Raw genomic sequence first — 24410 nt, forward strand, 5'->3', positions numbered from 1 at the left:
CATGCTGCTCCCTGAATATGAAAACACACATAAGAAAAATAGATGGAATAGAGGAGGAGACAGAGAGAGAAACACAGAGATAAAGACTAAAGCCCCTTTTCCATTACATGGTATCGGCTCTACTCGCTTTTGCTTCTCCATTCGGCAAAAGTTTGGGATAATGTCTGGTACAGGATCCTATTTTTGGAACCACCTCGGTCGAGGTTCAAAGCGAGCTGAGCAGATACTAAAATGTGATATGGAAACACTGCAGACCACTGATTATTCAGAGAGAAATTGAAGAGCGAAGCCCTGCCGGTCACTGCTTGCAACCAGGAAATACAAATCGTGAACACTTGTGTCATAGTTGATAATCTACCCATGTAAAAAAAATACTTCTCAGCAAATCTCTATATTGTTCATGTGAAGCAGCCTTTTCAAGTTGGTCTTGTTAATTTTTTTTTTTTTTTTTTGGAATAAAACACTTGTGTGGGGCACTGGTAGAGAGGGGAGGAAATCAAAATCCAGAAAAGTGCCCTAAGAGGGAGCTCTGATCTCCTCAGTGTGAACGAGAATCTTTTTCTAGATTCCACTGGTCATGTGACCCATTATGCTGTGAATGTGTGTGTGTGTGTGTGTGATGCACTCAGTGTGTGTGATGTGGCTGATGAATGTGTCTGTTTTATGCATATGCATCTCTGAGTCTGTTTGTAACTGCATATGTGTGTATGTGTGTGTATGTGTGTGTGTGTGTGTGTGTTTGATGATTCAGGGGAGGGCTTTAACTAGATAATTGCTCGCCACGACAACATGCTTCATCTGCGCCCACGGGCGACTATTGGTTGCCAAGGTTACGTGGGCGTGTGTCAACACATCCCCTGAAAGCTGACACCTTCTTGAATGGATATCATCATGACTCTGTATTTTCTCTCTCTCCCTCCCTCTCCCTCTCTCTCTATCTCTCTCTACCTCTCGCCCGTTCTTTTTCTTTTCTCTCCCAAATCGTCTTCTCTTTTCTGTCTTTTTCTGTCCTGTCAGCTGGTATATATTTCTACACACACGTGCATATATGCATGCATACACGTAAACACCCACGCTCAAAAAGGTGTACACACACACACACACACACACACACACACACACACTGCGATCATATGAGAGAAAGGAGAGAGTAACAATGCCCTAACAGACGCTAACCCTTTGTGTGTCCCACTGTTCAGCGCAAAGTGATGAATCTTTTATGTCCCTTCCAGTGTTGCCTTGCCTGTGCCTCACCTGTATGGTATAGTCCTGAAAAGAGTGTTTATGTGTGTGTGTGTGTGTGTGTGTGTGTGTGTGTGTGTGAAGACTTTCCCCAGTGCTCATTTGCCTCTCTACACCTGCCTTCAAAGCTGCTCAGCTTCCCTGCCTCCTCTCTCTTTCTCTTCATTCTTCATCGTGATTTTTGAGGCGTGTTTTTCCAGCCGAAGGAGAAAGATGGTGATGACGAGCCGAGGGTGGCGATAATTATGACGATGCTGATGATGAAGAATGTGATATCGGTGTGGTGTGACAGAAGGAGACAGAGAGAGAGAGAGAGAGGGAGGGAGGGAGGAGGGAGGGATGTGTGGCTGTGAATTCAGCTAGTCTCAGTAGATGAAAGGAAGAAGAGAGGAAAGAGAGGGAGAGAGGAAAAGGGAGATTGAGCGAGGAGATAGGCAGCGCACAGAGAGAGACGGGGGGTCACTGCCGGCGGACAAATTCCTCCTTTCCTCTCTCTCCCTCTCTTTTTATCCCTCTGTATCTATTTATCTATCTCTACCTCTGTTTCTTTCTTTCATTTTGCTCACTTTCTCTCCCTTCTTGCTCTCTCTCTCTCTCCCTCTCTCTCTCTCTCTGACAGCTCCTCTGTGCTCCCCGTCTCGCCACAATGCCTCACAGGCTGTGTGTGTGTGTGTGTGTGTGTCTGTTTGTACATGTGTGTGTGTTATGCACTGCCTCCCTGCTCCAGTTTTTGCCCCACACAGACTGCCTAGGTGTGTGTGTGTGTGTGTGTGTGTGTGTGTGTGTCCTCAACAATGCTTTTCTTTTTCTGCCAGCTCTGCATTCTGACATAGGAGATTTTTCAGCTGTGCTCTCTCTCTCTCTCTCTCTCTCTCTCTCTCTCTCTCTTTCTCCCTCTCTCCCTCAGTAGTCAGCATTTTGGCATTTTCTCAATGCACTGTGTCATCTGTTGGCATGAATAGGCTGCATATTGTTGTGTGTGTGTGTGTGTGTGTGTGTGTGTATCTGTCGGTTTGTTACTCCGTCTGTCTCTGTCTATCTGTTTGTGTTTGTGTTTGTGCGGGGGAGCCATGGAGGCATGAAGACAGCTAATTTTCCATCTTTAAAGCTGCACCAGGCAAGATTTTTTTTTTTTAATGTAAAAACACTCATTTTATCAGCTTACACCACAAAGCACAGCTGCAGCAAGAGGAGAGTATCCCATCTCCATTAATTGTGATGCTGATTTGTAATGTTCGCCCCAGATGAAATTCTGGTGTCAGGTACGGTGGAAAGTCTTCTGCACATGCAGGAAATGAAATGAAACTTAAAGGAAAATTCCTCCAACCCACACTAACAATGTTTAAAAACAGATTGGCGACTTGCATTAGGTTTCTAGTGCTGTTTTGTGTTTTTTAGGGTGTAATTAGATTTCTTCCATTAGTAAAAACACCAAAAACAATGCACATAGAGAGCAGCTGCAGCTACAGTGGAGCTTACTGGGAGAAAGTAGCGAGCTCTTCCACCTCTACACTGGATTTCTTCCTGTAACATACACAATATGGACAAAAGTATTTGGACACACTTCTTAATCAGCAACTCATGACACCACAGCAACTTAGCCACCAATTGGCAGACCATGTAAAGTTACAGAGCGGGGTCACTGAGTGCATAGTGAATAGTAAAAGTGGCCGACGCTCTGCTAACTCAGTAACTGCAGAGCTCCAAACCTCCTCTGGCATTAACATCAGCACAAAGACCGGGAGCTTCATGGCATGGGTTTCCATGGCCGAGCGGCCGTATGTAAGCCTCACATCACCAAGCACAACATCAAGCGTCAGATGGAGCGGTGTAAAGCACGCCGTCACTGGACTCGGCTGGAAGAGGGATAACGCTGTGGGCTTGTTTTTCTGGTGTCGGCCTCAGCCTCTTAGTTCCAATGAAGTTCCAGTGACCAGTTTGGGGAAGGCCCCTTTCTTTTCCAGCATGACTGTGTCCCAGTGCACAAAGCAAGACCTGACCTCAACCCCATCCAACCCCATCCAACACCTTTTGGATGAACTAGAACGGAGATCGTGAGCCAGGCCCTCTCGTCCAACATCAGTGTCTGACCTCATAAAAGCTCTTCTGGATGAACGAGCAGAAACTCCCACAGACACACTCCAAAACTTTGTAGAAAGCCTTCCCAGAAGAGTGGAAGTTGTTCTTGCTGCAAAGGGGCCCCAACTCCAGTTTAATGCCTATGGATTTAGAATGGGATGTCATAAAAAGGCCTGTAGGTGTAATGTGTAGTTGGCCCAGTACTTTTGTCCATATAGTGTATTTTATATTGCTGTTTGTTGTTGCTGTTTTGAGGGGATGACCTTGAAATCCGACAGCTAAAATTTCAGTTTTAGATCTTTGATGTTTTTTTTCCCAATTAAACGCCATTGTAGCTGTGCTGAAAATGCCTTCCCGTGACTAGATTATCATCTTTTGGCTAGTTAGCAGTGGAATAATAATCAAAAATACTAACGTCAAACAACACTACAGCACCAGAAATGCAATGTAAATGCATTTCGATCCAAGGTTTGAAACGGTGTTCATGAGTTTTAGGTTGGAATTTTTGGTAAAGAGCAAAATAGCAACCAGATTACAGTTTACTGACCGTTGACTTATTTCTGGGTAATGAAGCCCTCCAAACTTTAAAAAATTCAAACAGTCATCTCCCACTGCCACTTGGGTTGGCGAGAGCATCTTTAAGCCAAACCTGAAACTTTCTGTGAAACCCCCTAAAATGCATTCAACCAAATAAACCGGAATTAAAGAAAAAAAAAGAAAGAAGAAGAAATCAACCATAGCTGCCTCCCATTCCTCTCTCATTCCAGTGTAGAGTTACAGGGGAAATAAATGTTCTCTTTTGTCTCGCTCTAATTAAACATTAACTAACTGGTATGTAGCATGATTCCATCTCCTCCCCAGTGCCCAGTGTGTGTGCATGCAAGCGTGTGTTTATGCATGCATGCATGTGTGTGTGTGAGTTATTTGCAATGGGCGTTTGCCAAGAGAAAGAGAGAGACAGACAAGAGAGGAAGAAGGACTTTAGCTTCGTGTTGATAACAATAAGCAAACTGTGAATAATTCATCCTTCAGGAAATACATTGTTTGTGTCTGAATTAAACATCACAACATAGCTGTCTGTGAGGGGAAGGCCCCGACACTCTGAGTTTATGACGGAGAGAGAGGGAGAGAGGGATGGAAGAAGAGGTAGAGATGGAGGATGGGATGAAACATGGAGGGATTTGGGAAGAAAGAGAGAGAGAGAGAGAGACTGGGAGAGGTTTTAAGTTGTGATGCTCTGTAATGAATTATCTCACAGCAACACAAAGGGACAAGTTACTGAAATCACAACGAAAACACACACACACACACACACACACACACACAGAGGTATACACACAGTAGTGACAGCAGCAGAATCGAATTCTTCCTTAGTAGTTTATTGAGGGATAATGACAATTACACCATGGTCTCGGTGATTACTTGTTTCTGATTGGCTGGAGGATGTGTGCTCAAACCATGTAATGCACACGTAGTTTAATCACTGCTATGAGTTCATACACTGACCATAAAGTTTCAAATCAACCTATGTAGCCATAGCAACAAACATAGCAACTCACTAGGAAGGTAGAGGTCGAAAAGATTCCCTTCAGTCCAATTTGCAAGTGTTCACGTTCGTTGGAAAGTAAATTCTTCAAGGCTATATGAAAAGGTAACACTACTAAACTGTTAATTTATGCTCAGTTTCACAACAGCCATAGTTGTTGTTTTCATTTCTTCATAATCTTGAATCTTGACAGGATTTCAGTTCATAATAGAGCAGTAATTCAATTCAAAATAATAAAAATTTGTTGGTTAAAACAGCATGCGTCATAAAATTTGCATTAAAATTTGATTTATTTACACAGGTGGCGCTCTCCAGATAGTTCCACATCTCTCAATCATATATATCAGAACTTTCAGAAAAATAAAAAATACCAGGCTCCTTGTTTTAATCACGAGTTGAATGTTGACATGAGGCTATTTACAAGTAGCCAACTTACTAAGGTAGACATGATATTATGTGAATGTGGCATAAGTGTTTGAAAACAGCAGCATAAGCCTAAAAATCAAGTATTTCCAAACACTTGTGATTATTTTCCAGCAGTTAACTTTGGCATAACGAGAACACCAACACTGAGCTGACCAACCTGAATTAATTATCACTCCCTATTTTTTTAATGGTTGACATGTGACTTTGGTATAAGCAGAATAATTCACTCTAAAGTGTGCATTACAAAGTTGTTGATGCAACCCGAACAACCAAAGAACCTGGTTTTCTACACATTGTGCATTAAAAACACTGAAATGTAAACCTCATCATGAAAGAATATGTGTGCTTGGTTAACTGTGTGCATGTGTGTGTGTGTGTGTGTGTGTGTGTGTGTGTGCGTGCGTGCGTGTGTGTGTGTGCTTTGACCTGAAACAAGTACAAGTCAGGGGATTTATAGACCAGATGAATCAATCCAGAGACGAACAGTAAATCAGGCCAGACCAGTCGAGACTCGCACCGCTTCATCCCCTGGTGAACACATGAATGCTGCTCTCTGATCTGCACCGTGTGTGTGTGTGTGTGTGTGTGTGTGTGTGTGTGTGTGTGTGTTTTCATGCATGTGAGCACTTTTAAGTGTGAGCTTGTATGTGCCAGTGCATGTGTGTGTCTGTGTTGCTGTGTTAATTAAGTGTGAGTACAGCCATACTCTACAGATCTTAAGTGTATGTGTGTGTGTGTGTATGTGTGTGTGTGTGTGTGTGTGTGTGTTCTTTAGTCTTTGAAGTGTGTTACAGTAAGCCCCTCCCTGTCTGAAAAACATTCTGTTCTATATACCCAGAGGGCCAAGCAGTTGAGTTTGACATTCATTCACTTACTGGAAGGATGTGTATTTTAGTGTGTGTGTGAGCGTGTGTGTGTGCGTGCACGCGTAAGACAACGAGCACGAGATTGAAAATATTTATGTGTGGGTGTGTCTGTCTTTCCACCCCTGTCTCTATGAATGTTTGTGTGTAAGTGTATTTGTCTGTGTGCCTGTGTGTATATATGCACATGCATATCTGTGTGTGTGTGTGTGTGTGTGTGTGTGTGTGTGTGTGTGTGTGTGTGTGTGTGTGTGTGTGTGTGTGTGTGCTAATTTCTCCAGGGAGGGGATCTGGAGACCAGAGTGCAGGTTGACCAGTGGAGCTCCAGGGTACCAGGGGGAGGTCTGGGGAACGTTGCCCAGCCTCAGAGGCTCCTCCCTGGGCTTCATGCTAAGGGATTCAGCCTCTCCAAGTTTTGCAGTGCAGTGCCTCAGAGTTACTGGCCTGGTTTCCCCTAAAGGGCAAAATAAGGCTAATCAGGACTAATTCATTAGCATGCTCTCCCCACTGAAGGCCAAAAACAGGAGACTGTCCTTCTAACAGAAGACCTGGATTCAAACTCCAGAACTGGAGCTTGCAAACATCTGCCCTGCTGAAGTGTCACTGAGCAGGATACTAAACACCTTAAAAGCTACTGGGATGCTCCTAAAGCACATTTGACCTTAGGCTAACCCTAAAACTACAGATTCCGTATAATTTACTCACCTTGTGTTGTCTTTAATGTCCATAGAAAAAGTTTTTAATAGACCTTTTTCAGAACAGCCATTTTGACACAGGGCAAACACAGGTGTTGACATTAATTAAGGCTTTGTTCTGTTTCTATCTGGTCATATGGGAACGGAGGTAGAGGTCAGAAAGACTCACATCAGTACAATTTGCAAGTTAGTGAACTGGAAAGCAAAGTAAGCTAGCTAACATTACAGTACTACAAGTCTATATCAAAAGATTACACCTTTGAACTACTAATTTAACAAAAGGTGCTCAGTTTTATGATTGAGCAGAGTTGGTTTGTTGGTTAAATAAAGCATGCATGATAAAACTAAGACAGATGCCATTTTCCAGACACTCCTGTGTTATTTACCTCCTAGTCAGCTATATCAGAGCTTTCAGAAAAATACAAGATTCCTAACTGCAATTACAATTTAGATGTTAACATGAATGCTATTTTACAAGTTGTAAGGTGGTACTGACCGTCAATACCATATGACGTGAATGCAGTGTAACAGAGGCAGGCCATTGGAAAGGCTCTGCTTCACTTCATTAATGTCATAACTAACACCTGTGTTACTGATGGCATGAACATGGAAATGTAAAATTCTCAAACTCCTCATGCAGTTGAAGTCGGAGGCCAGTCTTCAGTTTAGGAAACGTGCAGAACAGTCACACACAAGTGTTTGTGCATGATGTATTTTCTGGCAAATGGTTGTATTCAGATATTTTTTTAGCAAAAGCACATCGGTCTTGGGCATACTGAACATGTGAGTGGAGTGTCAAACCTTGGATTATCCTGCACAAGACTTTTAGAATTTGAAGCAAATATTTCTTGCTCACCAATCAACTCCATTGTAACAGAAAAGCCTGCAGATTTTGCAGCCTTCATTCCAAATATGCAGTTTTTGGGTGAGGTCCCCTTGGGTGAAAACCTTATATCTGTATTTCTCAGGAACAAAAAAAATCTATACAGTATAAGAGTGTGCTTAGTGTGATAACCATGCATTTTTCACTTTTTACTCAACCATTTCATAAACTCAAGAGTTATCATATTGTTGTTGTATTGTTTGTTTGGGTTTTTTAAGATTATTTTTCTGGCATTTCTACTTTATTTCATAGTTACAGTAGAGAGAGACAGGAAAGACAAGGGACAGAGAGGGGATGACATGCAGCAAATGGCTCAGTCTTTGCGTTAAGGATGTGGTGCACAGTCTACCAGGTGAGCCGCTGGGATGCCATGCTGTCGAAATAATGATCTTTTTTAACAAAAATCACCAAAATTGGACTCACAAAGTTTCAGCAGCAACGATATTTTCCAAAACATAAGAGACACGTTTGCACATAATAAATACAAGCAGCGTCTGGAATAACCTTATTTGCCAAACCACCTGAACATAGAGGAACTTGTCTTGCTGGCACTGGTACACAGATAAATGGACAAATGATGTATGAGCACAGGGCAGCAGGATCTCATACAGTGCATATATTACAAAGTATATGCAATGTATGAGGAGAAAAAGGGAGACAGCGAGTGTGTGTTTGCATCATCACAGTTCAGAGAGGAAAAACGGGGCTATTATACAGGAGAGAGAGAGAGAGAAAGGAGAGAGAAAGCAAAAGAAAGAGGGAACACGAGAAAGGAAAATGGCAAGAGGCTGACAAGGGGCTGAGTGTGAGCAAGAAAGAGGGGCAGTAGGACAATAGAACAAAGTGGAAAGAGATAGATAAACAGATAGGGACAGAGAAAAAAGAGGAAAGAGATAGACATAAAAGATTGAGGTGGAGTGATACAGAGAGGATGTAGTGCGTTTAGAAAAAGTGGGGTGTGTGGGGGGGTGGAGTGTTAGCCTCCCAGCTAGAGGCATGACTCATCTTCTGCCAGCTGACAGAAGGATAGATGGAGGGAGAGAGGAAGGGAGGAGGAGGGAGGGGGATGAGATAGACAGGGACAGAGAGAGAGAGCGAGAGAGAGAGAGAGAGAGAGAGAGAGAGACGTAGGGAAAAGGGGAAGGAAGGGGTGAAAGAGGGGAGAGGAGCACAAGCATGATCAGAGAGAAAGCAGAGAGCTGTTGAGAGGGAGGGGGAGGATGTGAGAAGAAGGAGGAGTGGAGGGAGGAGAGGAGGGAGAAAGGTGCAGGAGAGGGGGAGGAGGAGGAGGAGGGGGAGAGATGAAGGAGGAAAGGAGTGAGGTGAGGGAGGGATGTAGGATGAAAAACACAGAAAGAATAAATGAGGGAGTGTTTCCACAGGCCCAGCCATCGTACATGCAACCACACGTGTACACAAAAACAACAGACTGAAAACACACACGCACACACACACACACACACACACACACACACCACCACCACCACCACCACCACCACCACCACCAAGGCTTCTCCAAAGCCCCTCTCAGCTGCTTCCAAATCCCACTTGCATTGCCCCAGGGGTGTGTGTGTGCGTGTGTGTGTGTGTGTGTGTGTGTATGTGTGTGTGTGTGTGTGTGTGTGTGAGAGAGGATGATATAAGCAGTAAATTTCCTCACAGCCAGCTGCAGTTGTTAGTTTGTTGCTGTGTGTGTGTGTGTGTGTGTGTGTGTGTGTGTATGAGTGTGTGTGTGCGCGCGCCAATGTGCGTGCATAGAGAGAGAGAGAGAAAGGAAGAGTCTTAGAAAACCATAGAACTATAGTAACTAGATCAGGTAGCTCTGTCACCCCCATTGTTTTACATTGGTTGTAGTTTCTGCCTTGACTTTGACAACAACAAACATCCACACTGCTGAAGTGTCCTTGAGCAAGACGGTGAGTCCCTACCAGCTCCAGGGTTCAGCTGAGTCTGACCTCTGCCCTCCCTGTGAAGGAGCACTTGGAGTAAAGAAACAAGAAACATGAAGATTCATTTACGGGGATCAACATCCTCTCTTTTCAATTCTCCCCTTACTTTCCAAGAGGATTATGTTCAGCTATGGAGAACGATTCATTTCATGTACAATATGTTACAATACGATAGCTTCACTGACTGAGTTGTGCCACAGTGCCGTAGTTTCAGCCTCCCTGAGTATCAAGTGAAATCCAAAATTAGCCTGAACCTTTTATTGTGCATTCACATTGACGTGTTTTTTTTTTTTTTCCCTTCAAAAACTGATACACAGCGTTTGGGACTGAATGTCGTCCAATGGATGGGCACAGACTTTACCAGTCGGCCACAGCTGGTTTCCCTGCAGGAGATAACTCGCTGGTTTAGCTCGTTGTTGTCGGGCACTGCAGGCAATAAACTGTGAGGCTGCTGCTAATCCAGAGAGGAGCTGCCAAGTATTTCTCAGGCGTTGCTCCCTGTTGCATGGCTATTGCTCATATCCTCTAGGGACAAGCCCGCTCTCTCTCTCTGCCTCTCTGTCTCTCTCTCCTTCTCTCTCTCTCTCTCCATTAGTTGGACACTCCCTCTCTCTCTCACCATCTCTCTGCTTTCTCCCCCTACCTCTTTTTCTCTTCTTCTCACTTGTCCAGGTCTGTCTCCTTGCCCTCCCTCACGCCACCCACCCTCTTCCCCATGTCGCTGTGTGTACTGTAGCTGAAGTGCTCCCCCTTGTGGTGCAGCAGGCACATCACAACTCGGCGACAAACCCCTGCTGCCGTCACAGAGCGCTTCGGCTACTCCAGTCCAGTATTTCTAAAGCTCTGGGTTGTGTCCCAGAATAGGATGTTGGCCTGTTTCTCTTTACTCCCTGTATGACAAGACAACCAGAACGTTTTAATGAGCCGGGATCCCAGGAGGAGAAACCCATTTATTCCAATTTGGTTCTCTCAGGCTTCTCAATCGCCATCTTCACTCAGACTGCAGGTCCAATTTATTCTGGGGATTTTGAAAGCATGAACAATGCAAGCAACCCCTTTAATTCCCTCAACATCCATCGAAAAACTCACAGTCACTTGTCATATACTTAAGCCATAACACACAAGAGGGAACGTGCTGCTGTTTTGTACTGGCACTGGTGTGGGAGTGTGACCTTGAGTGTATTCTTGCTATTTTACCACAGTTTTATTATTAATTTGTTATTGTTTTTTTGTGATTAGCTGCTAAGAAAAGGGTTCATTAAAGAAAAATGGTCCCCTCTACATTAGTTTACAGTGCAACAGCTGATACAATTCAAAAAGTCATTTGTATTAGCCAAGTTACAGGTTTCAAAGGTAAACAGACACAGACTTTCAGGTGGAGTGGCAGTACCGCACCCATCAATCAGAATACCTCTCAGCCAATCAAAATGCAAGATTGGAACTGATTTGGTATAATGTATTTGTGTGATCAGCTCAGACAACAAGTCCCAGAGTAAAAAAATGTCGACTGTGGAATAGGGGCACTGTTAGAGGGGGAAAGGAGACACATGGGGGGGCACAGTTTACCCCTAACAACAGAGTTTCTATCAGCGCCCCTGCAGTCAAATGAATCACTGTAAACACAAAGGAAGTAACGGGTGCAGTAGCCTATATAGTGTTTCACAGGGGGCGCCATAGTGCAGTCGCAGACCTCACTGTTGATTGGTCTGTCATTTCCCTGAATGTGGCCTGTATCCTGGTCTGTAATTATACAGAATATTTCAGCTGCTACATAACAATATATTGGCCAAGGAGCCTGCATGCACTTGGATATGGCAGTGTGTGTGTGTGTGTGTGTGTGTGTGTGTGTGTTTGTTGCTGTGTTTGTGTATGTGTGTAGCACCCTGAGGGAGAGACTAAAAATACTACATTGCTGCTCACGACACATACACAGCAATACATGGACATTCTGCAAGCTAAACCACAATGACAGTCGGCTCTGTAGGCTTGCCATAATTCTTGAGATCCAGTGGTGATTCTGAGGGCTATAATACGAACTCTGGTTTCTTAAACTAGGGGTTGGGAGACGAAATTGGTCAGGGCTTGTGTCTGCTGGACATCCACGTGGGTGCCTGGGTGACAGACTAAAATTCCTGCTGTTGGCTCAGGGTTACACACTTTTAACAAAGATTGCTAACCTGTTGCCGTGCCATGTTTTATTCAGCCTGTGATACGGTGCAGGAGTGTGAGAAACCTTGAACAGCTTCATATACTGATTATGTCAATTATATGTATTTGCAGCTTTGGTGGGTAGCGCATGGCAAGACCACCCATGATTTAAAAAAAAAAAAAAAAAATCTATGCACTCGTAGTGCTGAGAAGCACTGTATGAAAAAGTCAAAAAATGGCTAATTTAATATCATATAAATCATTTGTTGGTAGGTTTCTGTTGGGTCACTGGCTGTAGAAAGCAGGAGCTGTATTAGACTACTGAATGGACTTTTTTAACGAGAGAAATCAATCAGTTCATTTCAAATCTACTGTATTGGCATGAACAAATATGACATGGCATTGCCAAAGCATTTTCCAAAAACAATGAATACAATTATAATACATATTTCACATAGATTATACATTTCAATACTCATTTCAGCAAGAGAGATCATTGTCTCTGTTTACCAGACGAGGGCGCTGTGGTCACACTAGCACCCACGGGTAGATAAAGCGTCATTTACTGTATGTACTGTACATTTCATCACTTTTTCATTATACAGTTAAATCCCTGTATCAGACATCATTTTCTTTCTTGGTGTCACTTATTCACCCCCATCACCATGGTAACGGCATTTACATAAATCTGCTAGACCCACAACCAGCAGAATATCAGTCAGATGTTTATTGAGGGCAGCCAGTTAGACGTGTCAGAGGTGTGTGTGTGTGTGTGTGTGTGTGTGTGTGTGTGTGTGTGAGAGAGAGAGAGAGAGAGAGAGAGAGAGAGAGAGAGAGAGAGAGAGAGAGAGAGAGGCGTTTAGGGCCCCCGGCAGATAAAAGGTGAGCGGCCTCTGCTTTACATGCTGCTGGTCTTTTATCATGCAGAGACAAATAGGAAGTCAAGTGACATCCGAGTCTCTCTTTTCCCACCAGCCAACTCCCACCACAGGCACGCTGACAAACAACAAGTGTGGATGTTGTGTGCACAAATAAGGACTATATGGAAGATAAACAGAGAAACAAAGCAACACACATTTTCAATATTTTTTTTCTCTCAAACTAGCAGCGATTCAGCGGTGTAAACACAAAAGACACTGTACAGTCATTAGGATTTATATTGGTTCTGTGGTGAAACTGACCTTATTTTTTATTGTGGGTGTATAGTAACATCACTGTGTTTTATTCATGCTCTATGATGTGCCTATAATATTCCTATAAGAAGCCTCAGTGAGACTCATATATATGTATAGTACACTTCCTAAAACTCATTATCTGATTTCTATAGCTCTTTTTGTGTGGCTGGGGGCCTCCCACATATGATCCAAAAACTCGGGGACCAATTTCTGCAGAGTCTGGGGGACCCTCTCTAACGCTCCCGCCTCCCACCTTTGGGTGTCGGCCCACGCCGCCTTTGAGAAGCACTGAATCAGATCAAAGGGCCTGTTTCTCCACACAGGTTCACCGCCCAGCGACCCAGCAGCAGTTTGTCTTTGACCGGATTATGAATCGAGGAGAGCTCGCTTCAACACGCCTTTTCTTTACCAGGACTCCTGGCCGTGTGTGTGTGTGTGTGTGTGTGTGTGTGTGTGCGTGCGTGCGTGCGTGCGTGCGTGCGTGCGTGCGTGTGTGTGTGTGTGTGTGTGGTAGAAGTGGTGGTCGTGGTGGTGAAGAGGGCGGTGGGCTGCCTTTTATTGTCGCAGACCAAAGAGAGGGGATTTTGTGTTTTTGAAGCACTCACCGTTTATTCAAACAAATTATTCACTCCAGCTAAAAAAGGAATTTTACGCGTGTAAGCTTTGATGTAAGAGTGAACTGCCCCATGACTCCTGCTTGTAGCTTACTTCTCTCTTTCCCTTCCTCTTTTGTTGCACACAATATGGGTATATTCCACATTTAATTACTTTTTCTATTCTATTCTATTCTATTCTATTCAGTAGAATCATTTTATTTATTGTAGCACATCAGTAAAATACTCATCTCAAATATGAGTATTAATAAAAATAAACATTCCGCGACTGTTAAAGGCTGTTCAGAAATACATAGAGAAAAATTGGAATAAATAATACAAATAAATAATTTCCTTTTTCTGCATACAAGTAGGGGTTTATTACTTCAGCGGCATACTTCGGCTACATCAAAACCACCACCATGACAAAATTATGGCCAGTATATAATAGATTTTAATAGATTTGTCCATCACACCATGGTGCTCCAGGTTTTCATAACCTGGTGTGTATTCAACACTGTTGTTTTATATATATATATATATATATATAGTATTTTTATGATTCATTTCCATCCTAGATGAGGAACGTTTTAGCCTTTAGTCTTGACTCCGCGGTGACTGTTCACTGTGTCCAATATCCATTCGTTATTTCGTTCTGATCTCTCTCTCTCTCTCTCTCTCTCTCTCTCTCTCTCTCACACACACACACACACACACACACACACACACTCAAACACACTCATTGCACGGCCATAAAGTAGTGAGGGAGAGGGCAGAGGGGTACCGAGGTGAAGTGTGTGGGGTGTGGAGTTGGGGTGAGAAGAGGAGGGGAGAGAGAGAGAGTGAGAGAGAGACAGAGAGACAGAGAGAGAGGCAGAGGTGTGGAGTGGCAGTGGAGGGACAGGACGCAGGACGGGACAGGATACAGTCGCTTTGCTGCTCAATTAGCTTTTTAATCTCGTTAATCTCTTGTAAAGGCACGTTTTAACGGATCCCACTTGTTAACTTTTTGGGGAGAAAGGGGAACAGACTGAGAATTTAGAAATCCCCCCCTCTCTCATTGCGTCTTCCCATGTCTCCAAGTGCGTAAATGACTTCTCATTTTACGCACGACCAGGAATTAGAGGTTTGAGCCCTGAAGTGGGTTCATACAACCTACAAGCAGGCACTGAGCTTGGGACAACACACTGCTCATCATCACACATTCATTGTGGGTTCCTTCTAACCCTCAGTGAAACTCCAGAAGGATTACACCCACTTTCCTCATCTTTTTACTTTTTTCTGCTTTGGCACTTTGAGGTTCCAGTGATAAACAAACAGTAGAGAGTGACAAGGGAAGGAGAGGAGAACGGACACAGAACAGGGAGAGGAAGGTGGAAACAAAGCAGGACAGCCGTAAAGTCCTAAGACGGACTTAAACCCACAGCATCGCCAGCGCTGCGTGGTTCGTGTCCCAACCCACGGAACCAGCAGGAAGCCGCTCATTTTCTCCCCGTTTCTCAACGTAGGAGCACTTTCCCCCGGACCGGCTGGTTGGCGGTGACGCAGCGGACCATGGACACGAGGCCTGCCCGGACAAGGCGACCCGGCGCCGCGCGACATCTGCTGCTGGCAGCCGCTCTCCTCGCCTGCTGCTCCCAGCTTGTGGTGGTGGATGCCAACTCTTGGTGGTGAGTCAGTGAACGGTCACTGTTGCACTATAATGATGGGTGTAGTGTCTGCTAACAGCCACAGAAACTGTTTGATTTTCAGAAAAGCATCTATTCATGTTTTTGGTTTGTTTGTTTGCTTTGTTTTTTAAACGTTATTTCAATTTGCGCAACAGGTTCTGTTTACTATGGTGCAGTAAAACTTCATCATGACAAGTTATATCAGATTTATGTTCGAGTGACACATGTATTCTGCAAATAGAAAATCTAACAACTCTTAATATGTTTGAGAGATTACTGTGATTTGTTAGATTTGAGTTTATGACACTGTATGTGCACGTTTGTGTATGTGTGTGTCGCTTTACGCACGACTTACACTCGATTTATACTCAGTTTCACCTTTAAGGGATGCTTCAAGTTGGATGTAGGTCTATACTGATACGATGACAGATGGACAGATTTGAGCTAAGATTTGTGTGTGTGTGTGTGTGTGTGTGTGTGTGTGTGTGTGTGTGTGTGTGTGTGTGTGTGTGTGTGTGTGTGTGTGTGTGTGTTGGGGGGTCGTTATGCGTCGTGCCGTTCCAAGACGTGCTGTAGAGGACTAACAGTGAATGGAACAAATGTGAGAGCTCTGTCACAATATTTACCCTGGCTGAGCCCCAAATGGTCTGCTGGCCTGCTGCTGGGCCGCTCGGTCCTTCAATTAGCCACACTTGTTCTTGACTTACAAAAAAACTAAAGGCTTTTTATTTCACTCCAACACTAATGTGCTTTATTGCAGGAGTGTGGTCTAGTTGTGCAATAATGCAGGTCTATTGTAGCCTACATCATCTGATTTCTTGTTCATGTATGAGTTTGCTGCATCATCTTATCAGTCTACATAGAATCACAGTATACAGGGTGGTAGGTTTAAATTATATCTGTGTAATACATAGGCAAGAAAAGGAAAGGTGAGGAGCGTGGCTCATTGCAGTGCAATGTTGTGCCTGAGGAAGTTTTAATTGAAACTAAACATCCCCACTTTCTCCCAGGTCTTGAGTGCTATCCCCCAATCAGGAATTAGGCATGGTGATCATATAAACCCAGGCTTTATTCACCTATAGACTACAGTTTCATTTAATCAGGCTGTATTTGTCTCCCAAAGAGGCACTTACTTACATTCAGTTAGGATCTCCAGCAGCTTGAGCTTAAGATTTGTCGTTTAAATTTACTCCCTGGTCCTCAGCACTGACCTCATCCAGAGATGAAATGTAAAGCCTTTGTCACCCCGCCACCAATAATCTTTATAGTTTAGTTCTATTCATTTTAACTGTGTCTGAACTTTGATCTCTACATCTACACTGCTGACCCCCTGTCACAGGCCGAGATGCACACCCTAGAAAACAGTCTATATGCCACTTCCCTTCCCCATAACTTACAGATTAGGTTTTGTCGCGTAAACTTGCTCTAAATAAGCCATCGTTCTTACAGGTCACTAGCTCTGACCCCCATCCAGCGGCCAGAGATGTACATCATCGGAGCACAGCCTCTCTGCAGCCAGCTCTCTGGTCTCTCCCAGGTAAAAAGCCATGCGCTGTATTTTTCTTGTCATGAAAATATAAAGATACAGACCTCTTGAATTCACTCCTAATGCACTGTGATGAGCTTTTACCATTTTTTCTAGACAAATGTCCTAAATTAGTCTTTGTTTTGTTTTCACATGCCACTGTCATTACTTAATTTTCTGTTTTCACTTGGTGTTCTTGCAGCAGGTTCTTAGTTATCGCTACTTTACCTAACATAAATAGTACAATAAGAAAATGTATTTATCCCTATGTATTTGAGGGTCTGTTTGTCCCTCTCAACCAATCCTTTTCCTTCTGCTCAGTTTAATTAAAGATAAGTGATTCCATTTAAAATATATTTTTCTCAGCATGAGAAACATTAGTCACATGTGCTGTATTATCTTGTTTTTAGCGTGACAGCGCAGACTTTGTACAGGCCTTTGTCATATATCTTTGCCATGCAGTCATCTCTGTACTTTGACTGATCACTTCCACCAGTTCCAAAAAGTTTGGCTAAGCAAATCCCTGTTGGTGTCTGTGAAGATTTTCATCCAGGTCAGGGTTATCCACAAAGAGTTGACTCGAGGGCAACTGGACTTGTTCGTAGATTCTTAAAGATGTTTCTCTTCTCATCCAAGAAACATCTTCATCTTCTTCTTCTATGACCTCTGTGGGGTCGTTACTCAGGTCATTTATACCATTTGCTGATTAGTGCTCGTTAGTGGCTGCTGGATGGGGGTCAGAGCTAGTGACTTGTAAGAAAGATGGCTTATTTAGAGCAAATTTACCCTACAAAACCTAATCTATAAAGACCCCACAAAGGTTAAATACCTGGGATTAACCATCAGGCAGTCAGAACTGAAGACGGCTCTTGGATTAGAAGTGAAACGTCTTCAGGAATCTACAAACGAGTATAAGTGCCCTCAATTCATCTCTCCTTTGACAATCTCTGTTGGCTTCAATGGTGTTTTATAGCTGAAAAAAATGCTCTACATGGGTTACTGTAACACATTACTCACCTGCTAACCCCCCTGTGTTGTGGTGTCATCCGCAGGGCCAGAGGAAGCTGTGCCAGCTATACCAGGACCACATGGTCTACATCGGAGACGGAGCCAAGACGGGCATCAAGGAGTGCCAGTACCAGTTCAGACAGAGGAGGTGGAACTGCAGCACCGTGGACAACACCTCAGTGTTCGGACGGGTCATGCAGATCGGTGAGTTCACTGTCTGTCAGTGTAGAAGAGGACAGAGTTTGGTCATAAGAGAAGTTGGATGTCTATGCTGGACATTGTTTGGAGAAGACTTTTGCACAGTGCAGAGCAGCAGAATAGAACAGAACAGTAGAATTCCTTTTGAAAGTGGGGTCCACGGGCCTCCAAGAGACCTTGATGAGCTTCCAGGGGGTCTCCAGCAAAAAGAGGAATTGTTTAATCTCACTATAATTCACTATCCTGAAATTGTTATAATACAAATGTGATTACAATGCCTTGAATCTATTTGTTTGTGTTCAAGTGTGACATTTAAACAACTTAATACTTAACACAAACCAAAATATCTTTCACACATAGGGGTCCTTTGGGGGAAAGTTGCTTCAAATGGGGGTCCATGGCATAATGAAAATTTGAAAGCCACTATTGTAGAGTATAGAAGGGTAGTGTGAATAATACATTTGTGTGAAAGTAGGCCATGCAGCTTGGTGTGTTTGCCACTAACTGTCTAACAGCAGAGACCAAGACAAAACACAGGGTTCAGTTCATTGATTTATTCCCAGTTAAAGGGAATTTTGTCTTTTTGCATACTTGCACAGCCCTGTGAAACAAAACAGAACAGAGCTTTGGACAACATATTTGCATATCAGCAGTTTTGGTTTTAACTTAACCACCATGCTTTTTTTTTAACATATCCAACAGGGTTCAATTGTGTCCAAAACTTGTAGAATTTTAACAACCCAATAATAAAATCAGCAGAAATGGAATTGCAAAATTTTCATATGACAAAGCGATATGTGTTACTGGCATGATAGGAAAAGAGAAAAAAGTAAGACAGACCAACTAAAGGAATAACAGAGCAATAAATAAACCAATACTTATGAAACAATGATTTTAGATATATTATATCTTTCAATATTTACTGAGGGATTTTTTTGAGCACACATTCACGTTGCAGCCGACAGACAGACTGAGACAAAGTGCCTTGCTCAAAGACACGTCAGCAGTAGCTGTTAGGAGCTTCCACCGCCCAAGACAGAATAATAAATGTGTGTGAGAGTCGAGCGGATTGATTAGAGTCCATTTGACTGAGTGAATTGTGACTGGGTGTGAATTTAATTGCTTATATGCTCACAGGCTGTAAAACAGTAGAAATGCTATATTTAATGTTAATTTTTTTTGACTGCTTGTCATTGTGCTTGCTCTGTTTTGAGTTGTGGTTTATAGATAATAATGCTCAGGCCTTGTCACAAAATAGAGTATAAATGTAAATGACAGAACTGAATAGTAATGTTTTCTCTAATAGGCTGTAGCTTCAAAGTTACCAGCTCATATCATATTTACCCTGTAGCCTAAGACAGATTTTATCATGATATGGGGATCACAACCCTAGCACACAGATAAGTATAATATTCTTATGCAATATACATAATGCTTTATCAAAAAAGTTAGTATTATTAGCCTGTTATAGGCCATAGTGTGTCTGTGGTACTCAAAAGTAAGTTGAAGGTGACCTATTTATGCTTTATATCTCCTATAGTTACAATAATATTGCATATTATTAGATATTATTATAAAGCCATTACCAACGGGGGCATATAGATATAGACACCCCCGTGTAATTTCTAGAATGTTTTCCAATGGTTTTACTGTAGGTCAAGGATTTTCTGTGGGACACAACATTATGTCATTCTTTTTAATGACACTCGATGGAAAAATGTTTTATTATTCAGCCTATTCTTTATAACAATAATAACAATTCGTAATGTGTAAGCTGCTCATTAGGGACTCTTGTGGTTGCACACATTTGTTGAAAATCCAGCAAAGGTTCATTAAACTCAGTCAGCTTCAACTTGATCGCCATCGCACCTTGCACAAGTGCAGCGAAACCGGACTTCACCAAACACTAGTGAACAAAAATAATCGTCGAAATCGTGAAAGGGAGCACAGTGCGGATGCGGGTGCAGTTAGAGTGAAAATGTGACAATTAGGGTAAAAATGACAAATAAATAAAAGTGATGCATCCTCGGTGTTATTTAATAAATGTCAGGCGGTAGCTCGGGTCCTGAATCAGCGTGGCTTGCTGAGAGGACAGCGTATCAGGTTAAATCTCAGCGGGTAATGTGCGTCTAATTCCCAGCAGGCGATGTGGGAAACCTCTCATCAACAAGTAAGTGTCAAATCCGCTACAGGCAGCCAGAGGAGGTGTAAGCTCCCTGTCTCTCTCTCTCTCACTCCCTCATACACACACGCGCGCGGGCGCGCGCGCGCACACACACACACACACACACACACACACACACACACACACACACACACACACACACACACACACAGGTTTATGCGCGCAAAAACTCTTGGACAACATTATTTGCGCGTCTCTCTCTCTCTCTCTCTCTCCCTCTCCCTCTCTCTCTCTCTCTCTCTCTCTCTCTCTCTCTCTCTCTCTCTCTCTCTCTCTCTCTCTATTGACAGTCAGTGTCTCTCCAGGTTTATATGGAGGTGTTAGTCGGTCCATTGTCCTGTGGCTCCTCTTTTGAAATGCGCTGATGAGCTGACACCGAGTCGGCAGATCCGGAGCTGCTATTTGAAGTCTGGGCCCCACAGACTCATAAACCTCTCTCTCTCTCTCTCTCTCTCTCTCCCCGTCTTTATCTCTCCCCGGTTCCTGCTGCATAATATGTACGACTACACGTCGCTGCTCCTCCAGGCTGAACTGAATAGTTCACACGTCTGAGCCCTGCATGCATACTTGCCTGTCCAGCCGGTGTTGATTACGACAAAATACATGAAACACTACTATCAGTAACACTAAGTCCTTATGTATAACCATACATCAGAGGGAAAAAATATCATACTGTGTGAAAAAGTCACCATAAATTCAAAACTGAGCCCCACAGAACCAATAGCCTACAATTTTCTATAGGATGATTGTAGCAGTAATATGGCGATAACATAGGAGATAAACATTCAATCTAGTAGAATAAGGTCACTTAAAATCCAGTGCTGACAATAAAGGGGTTGTGCACTGATACCATAGAAGACTTGAAACAACAATAACAACAACAACAACAACAATAATATCATCAAGTATGATTAGGTCATTAAAACTCACTATTAAGCCACTAGATGAGTCACTCACTACTAAATGACTAATTTCTATATTATAACCCAGTTATTTTTCATTATTAAAAGTATGAAACAGAGTATCAGGCTCCTAAGATACTTTGAATACACAAAGCTAGACTGGATCATACTGAAACAAAATGTATTAGTGGGACAGTTAAGCTTTCTTTGATCTTGATGGGGGGAAAAAGCCCTAAACCAGAAAAACTAAGACAGGGAGTCTGTATGTAGGCCTAGTTCACATGTTAATTGTGTAGTTTCTGTCACAGAGCACTTAACCTCCCACCTGTCAGGCTGGCTTCTTTGTCTCTTCTCTCGCTCTCTCTGTGTTAAATGGTTTGTGTATTAATGAGGTGAACAGGTCCTGCTGTCTGTCTTGTGTATTCCACAGTGTAAAAAATGAAAGACCTGCTGGTGTTAGTCCACAGGATGAAGAGAAACCATTAGTGTGTATTTACATCCATGTATTTCCATCCTTCCATACAGATCATAGTCTATGATTTTTCTATGATTCTATTTGATCATAGACTAACAAGAGTCTGGCCAATACGTTGTAGTTATGAGCTCGCGTCAAATCATGTTTTCAAATAGATTAAACTCCATAATCCCATCATCAGGGGAGGGGACTGCTGGTGAACAGGGATGACTGACATCTTCCTTTATTAGCTCAATATTAGCTAGGCCTACACCCCTCTGGTTAAATAGAGATTATTGATCATTATATCATTGATCATTATGGTCCAATAGAGAATGGGATCGTGACATAAGCGCAATGCATTGTGGGTGTTAGGGTGGAGATTTATCATTCCTAAACTGCTCCAAAGTGCACATTCTTGTGGCATCGTGTCTCTGCTGTTCGCCTGGTCCATTTGTAGGGTTTCTTTTTTTTGTTTGTTTGTTTATTGTGGCTGTGTCGCTGTGCGGTGGTTGTTGCTGTGAGCTACATTAATGTAAACAAAATACCGTATCTGAACTAACAGTGACCACTACCCACAATGCAATATGCAGTCACGTGGTTGCCCATTCTCTGTAACAGTTCACCTGCCCACAGGTAAGAGCTCAGTCACTGCTCATCCCTGTAGTGTTTGCGTCAGCATGGCCCACTTACACCAGCTTAGCCGTCCTCCTCTGTGCTATAGAAGATGTATTTGGTAAAGAGTTTGGCTTGCCAGAACTAGGACAGCTGTAGCCAAAGGCAGATCACTTGCAGATTAAAATAGGTTTCCAAATTATTCTGGAGAAATTGATATCTTAAAGGCACAAAAACCTGTAAACTATGTTGCGAATCACAATTTAAAATACCTGCCGGGGTTTAACAGGTCCAGAGTTAGAGCCTAAAAGCTCTTCCATTGTCTATTGTCAAATCCACAGAGGTGTTAGCCTGGTGGCTCTGTGTGTGAGTGTGTGTGTGTGTGTGTGTGTGTGTGTGTGGCAAGCGTGCAGTCAAAGACAGGAAGCATGGGTAGGAGCTCCAGTTAACCCTACACACACACACACAGAGCCATGGACGCAGGCACTCCCACACACACACACACACACACACACACACACACACACACACACACACACACACACACACACACACTCAAATTGATCCCTGAATGAGAAAAAAGATAGTCAACATAGCATTTTTTCCTATGTGTGTGTTTTGTGCCTCTACTGTGTAAGTGTGCTGCATGCATGTAGGCACACATTGGTGTGTTTTAGCGTTGTGTGTTTTACATGCAATTCAGCTTGGTACGAGAACATGAGCAGTGCACTGTTAAGGCAGCCAAACACACACTAACTTATCCTGCTGTGTGTGGTACTAACTAAAGGAATATACAAGTATTCAATATTTCATAATAATGAAAACTTTTTAATAATACAGTTAATAAAATGTATATTGCATAAAAATGTATTGTTTGGTGCTGGTCTACTTCTGAAGAATGCCATCAGTGCTGGAATCATGACGTTGGTAGAAGGCTATCCAACAGCCAAATTAATATATAAAATCAACAGTAAAAAGTAAAGAGCAGTGTAAGCAAAGCAAGAAACAATTAATGATTCATTGTATAAAAGTATATCCATTGAGTTTTGACAGATGATACTAAATGATACCTGTAATATTCCAGTGAGTGTTCATGACAGGACAGTTGTGATGTTTAAACGTCTGATGCGTTTCCTGAGCTCAGTCTGATTCTCTCTCTGTGCTCTCTCTCCGTCAGGCTCCAGGGAAACAGCCTTCACCTACGCCATCAGCGCCGCTGGCGTGGTCAACGCCATCAGCCGGGCGTGCCGCGAGGGCGAGCTCTCCACCTGCGGGTGCAGCCGTGCCGCTCGACCCCGCGACCTGCCCCGCGACTGGCTGTGGGGTGGCTGCGGCGACAATGTGCATTATGGGTACCGCTTCGCCCGGGAGTTCGTGGACGCCAGGGAGAGAGAGAAGAACTACCCACGAGGCTCATCGGAGCACACCCGCATGCTGATGAACCTGCAGAATAATGAAGCGGGCAGGCAGGTAGGGCAGATAACACACACACACACACGTACATACAAGCAGACACACACAGGTACACCGGGCACAATCATCTGCCCTGCTGAAGTGTCTTTGAGCAAAATCCTGAATCCCCACTAGCTGCAGAGTTACTTTTGTGTACCTGCAATTTAAAGATGTATTCTCACTTTACATACATGCAGATGAAGGTGAACGTCATGTGATTTTTGAGATTTTATTTTACAGTTCTTGGCTTTGAAGTCTCATTTATTACTTGTGGAAATCCCAAAATTGAATAGTGGCTTCAGTGTGTCTTGTGATCCGATCATTCAGCGTATTGTTGGTGTGAAAGTCAAATTTGAATGAATTTTTTTTTTTTTTTCATTGAGATGGTGGCATCTTTGTAAAGTAGTCCTAAAAATAGAGAGATCGGGCAAAACTGATTTGTGAATGGACCAGAAAGAGGGAATAGGACGGGTGGGGAAAATTGGAAAGACAGTTAGTACTTTTAAAAGCACACTAATTTTCCACTATTATTCTGAATATGACAGCTTTCTGCATTTTATACTTGTCATGTAAACAGTTTATTCTGTTTGGATATTCTTCATAAGGCCTTTTGTTGATTTTCTGATTAAGATGTGATATTTGGATATTGGGGTTTTAGGGACATTCTCTGGTCCTGTAAACAGTTCACACTTTGTGTCTCAATTGGGATTTTTAGTGCAGTTTTTGACACGTCTGCCTGTTTACAGTCAGCTCTGTGTGTTGTAAACAAACCAACTAGTAAACAGTTGGCTTCTCTAGAGAT

General features: G+C 43.0%; 1 protein-coding gene across 1 annotated transcript in view; it reads left to right on the forward strand.

The window, feature by feature from the left end:
* The window catches only part of wnt5b (wingless-type MMTV integration site family, member 5b), an 85646-nt gene that overhangs the window by 52821 nt on the left and 8415 nt on the right, over positions 1–24410 (forward strand). Inside the window, exons 4-7 of the mRNA XM_030045947.1 lie at positions 15108–15269; positions 16719–16806; positions 17847–18006; positions 23334–23626. Of these exons, the coding sequence (XP_029901807.1) occupies positions 15154–15269; positions 16719–16806; positions 17847–18006; positions 23334–23626 (657 nt within the window). The 5' untranslated portion in view covers positions 15108–15153. The remainder of the gene's footprint in view (positions 1–15107; positions 15270–16718; positions 16807–17846; positions 18007–23333; positions 23627–24410) is intronic.

The sequence above is a fragment of the Myripristis murdjan genome, chromosome 23 (genome assembly GCF_902150065.1).
Source record: "Myripristis murdjan chromosome 23, fMyrMur1.1, whole genome shotgun sequence".
NCBI classification, from domain to species: domain Eukaryota; kingdom Metazoa; phylum Chordata; class Actinopteri; order Holocentriformes; family Holocentridae; genus Myripristis; species Myripristis murdjan.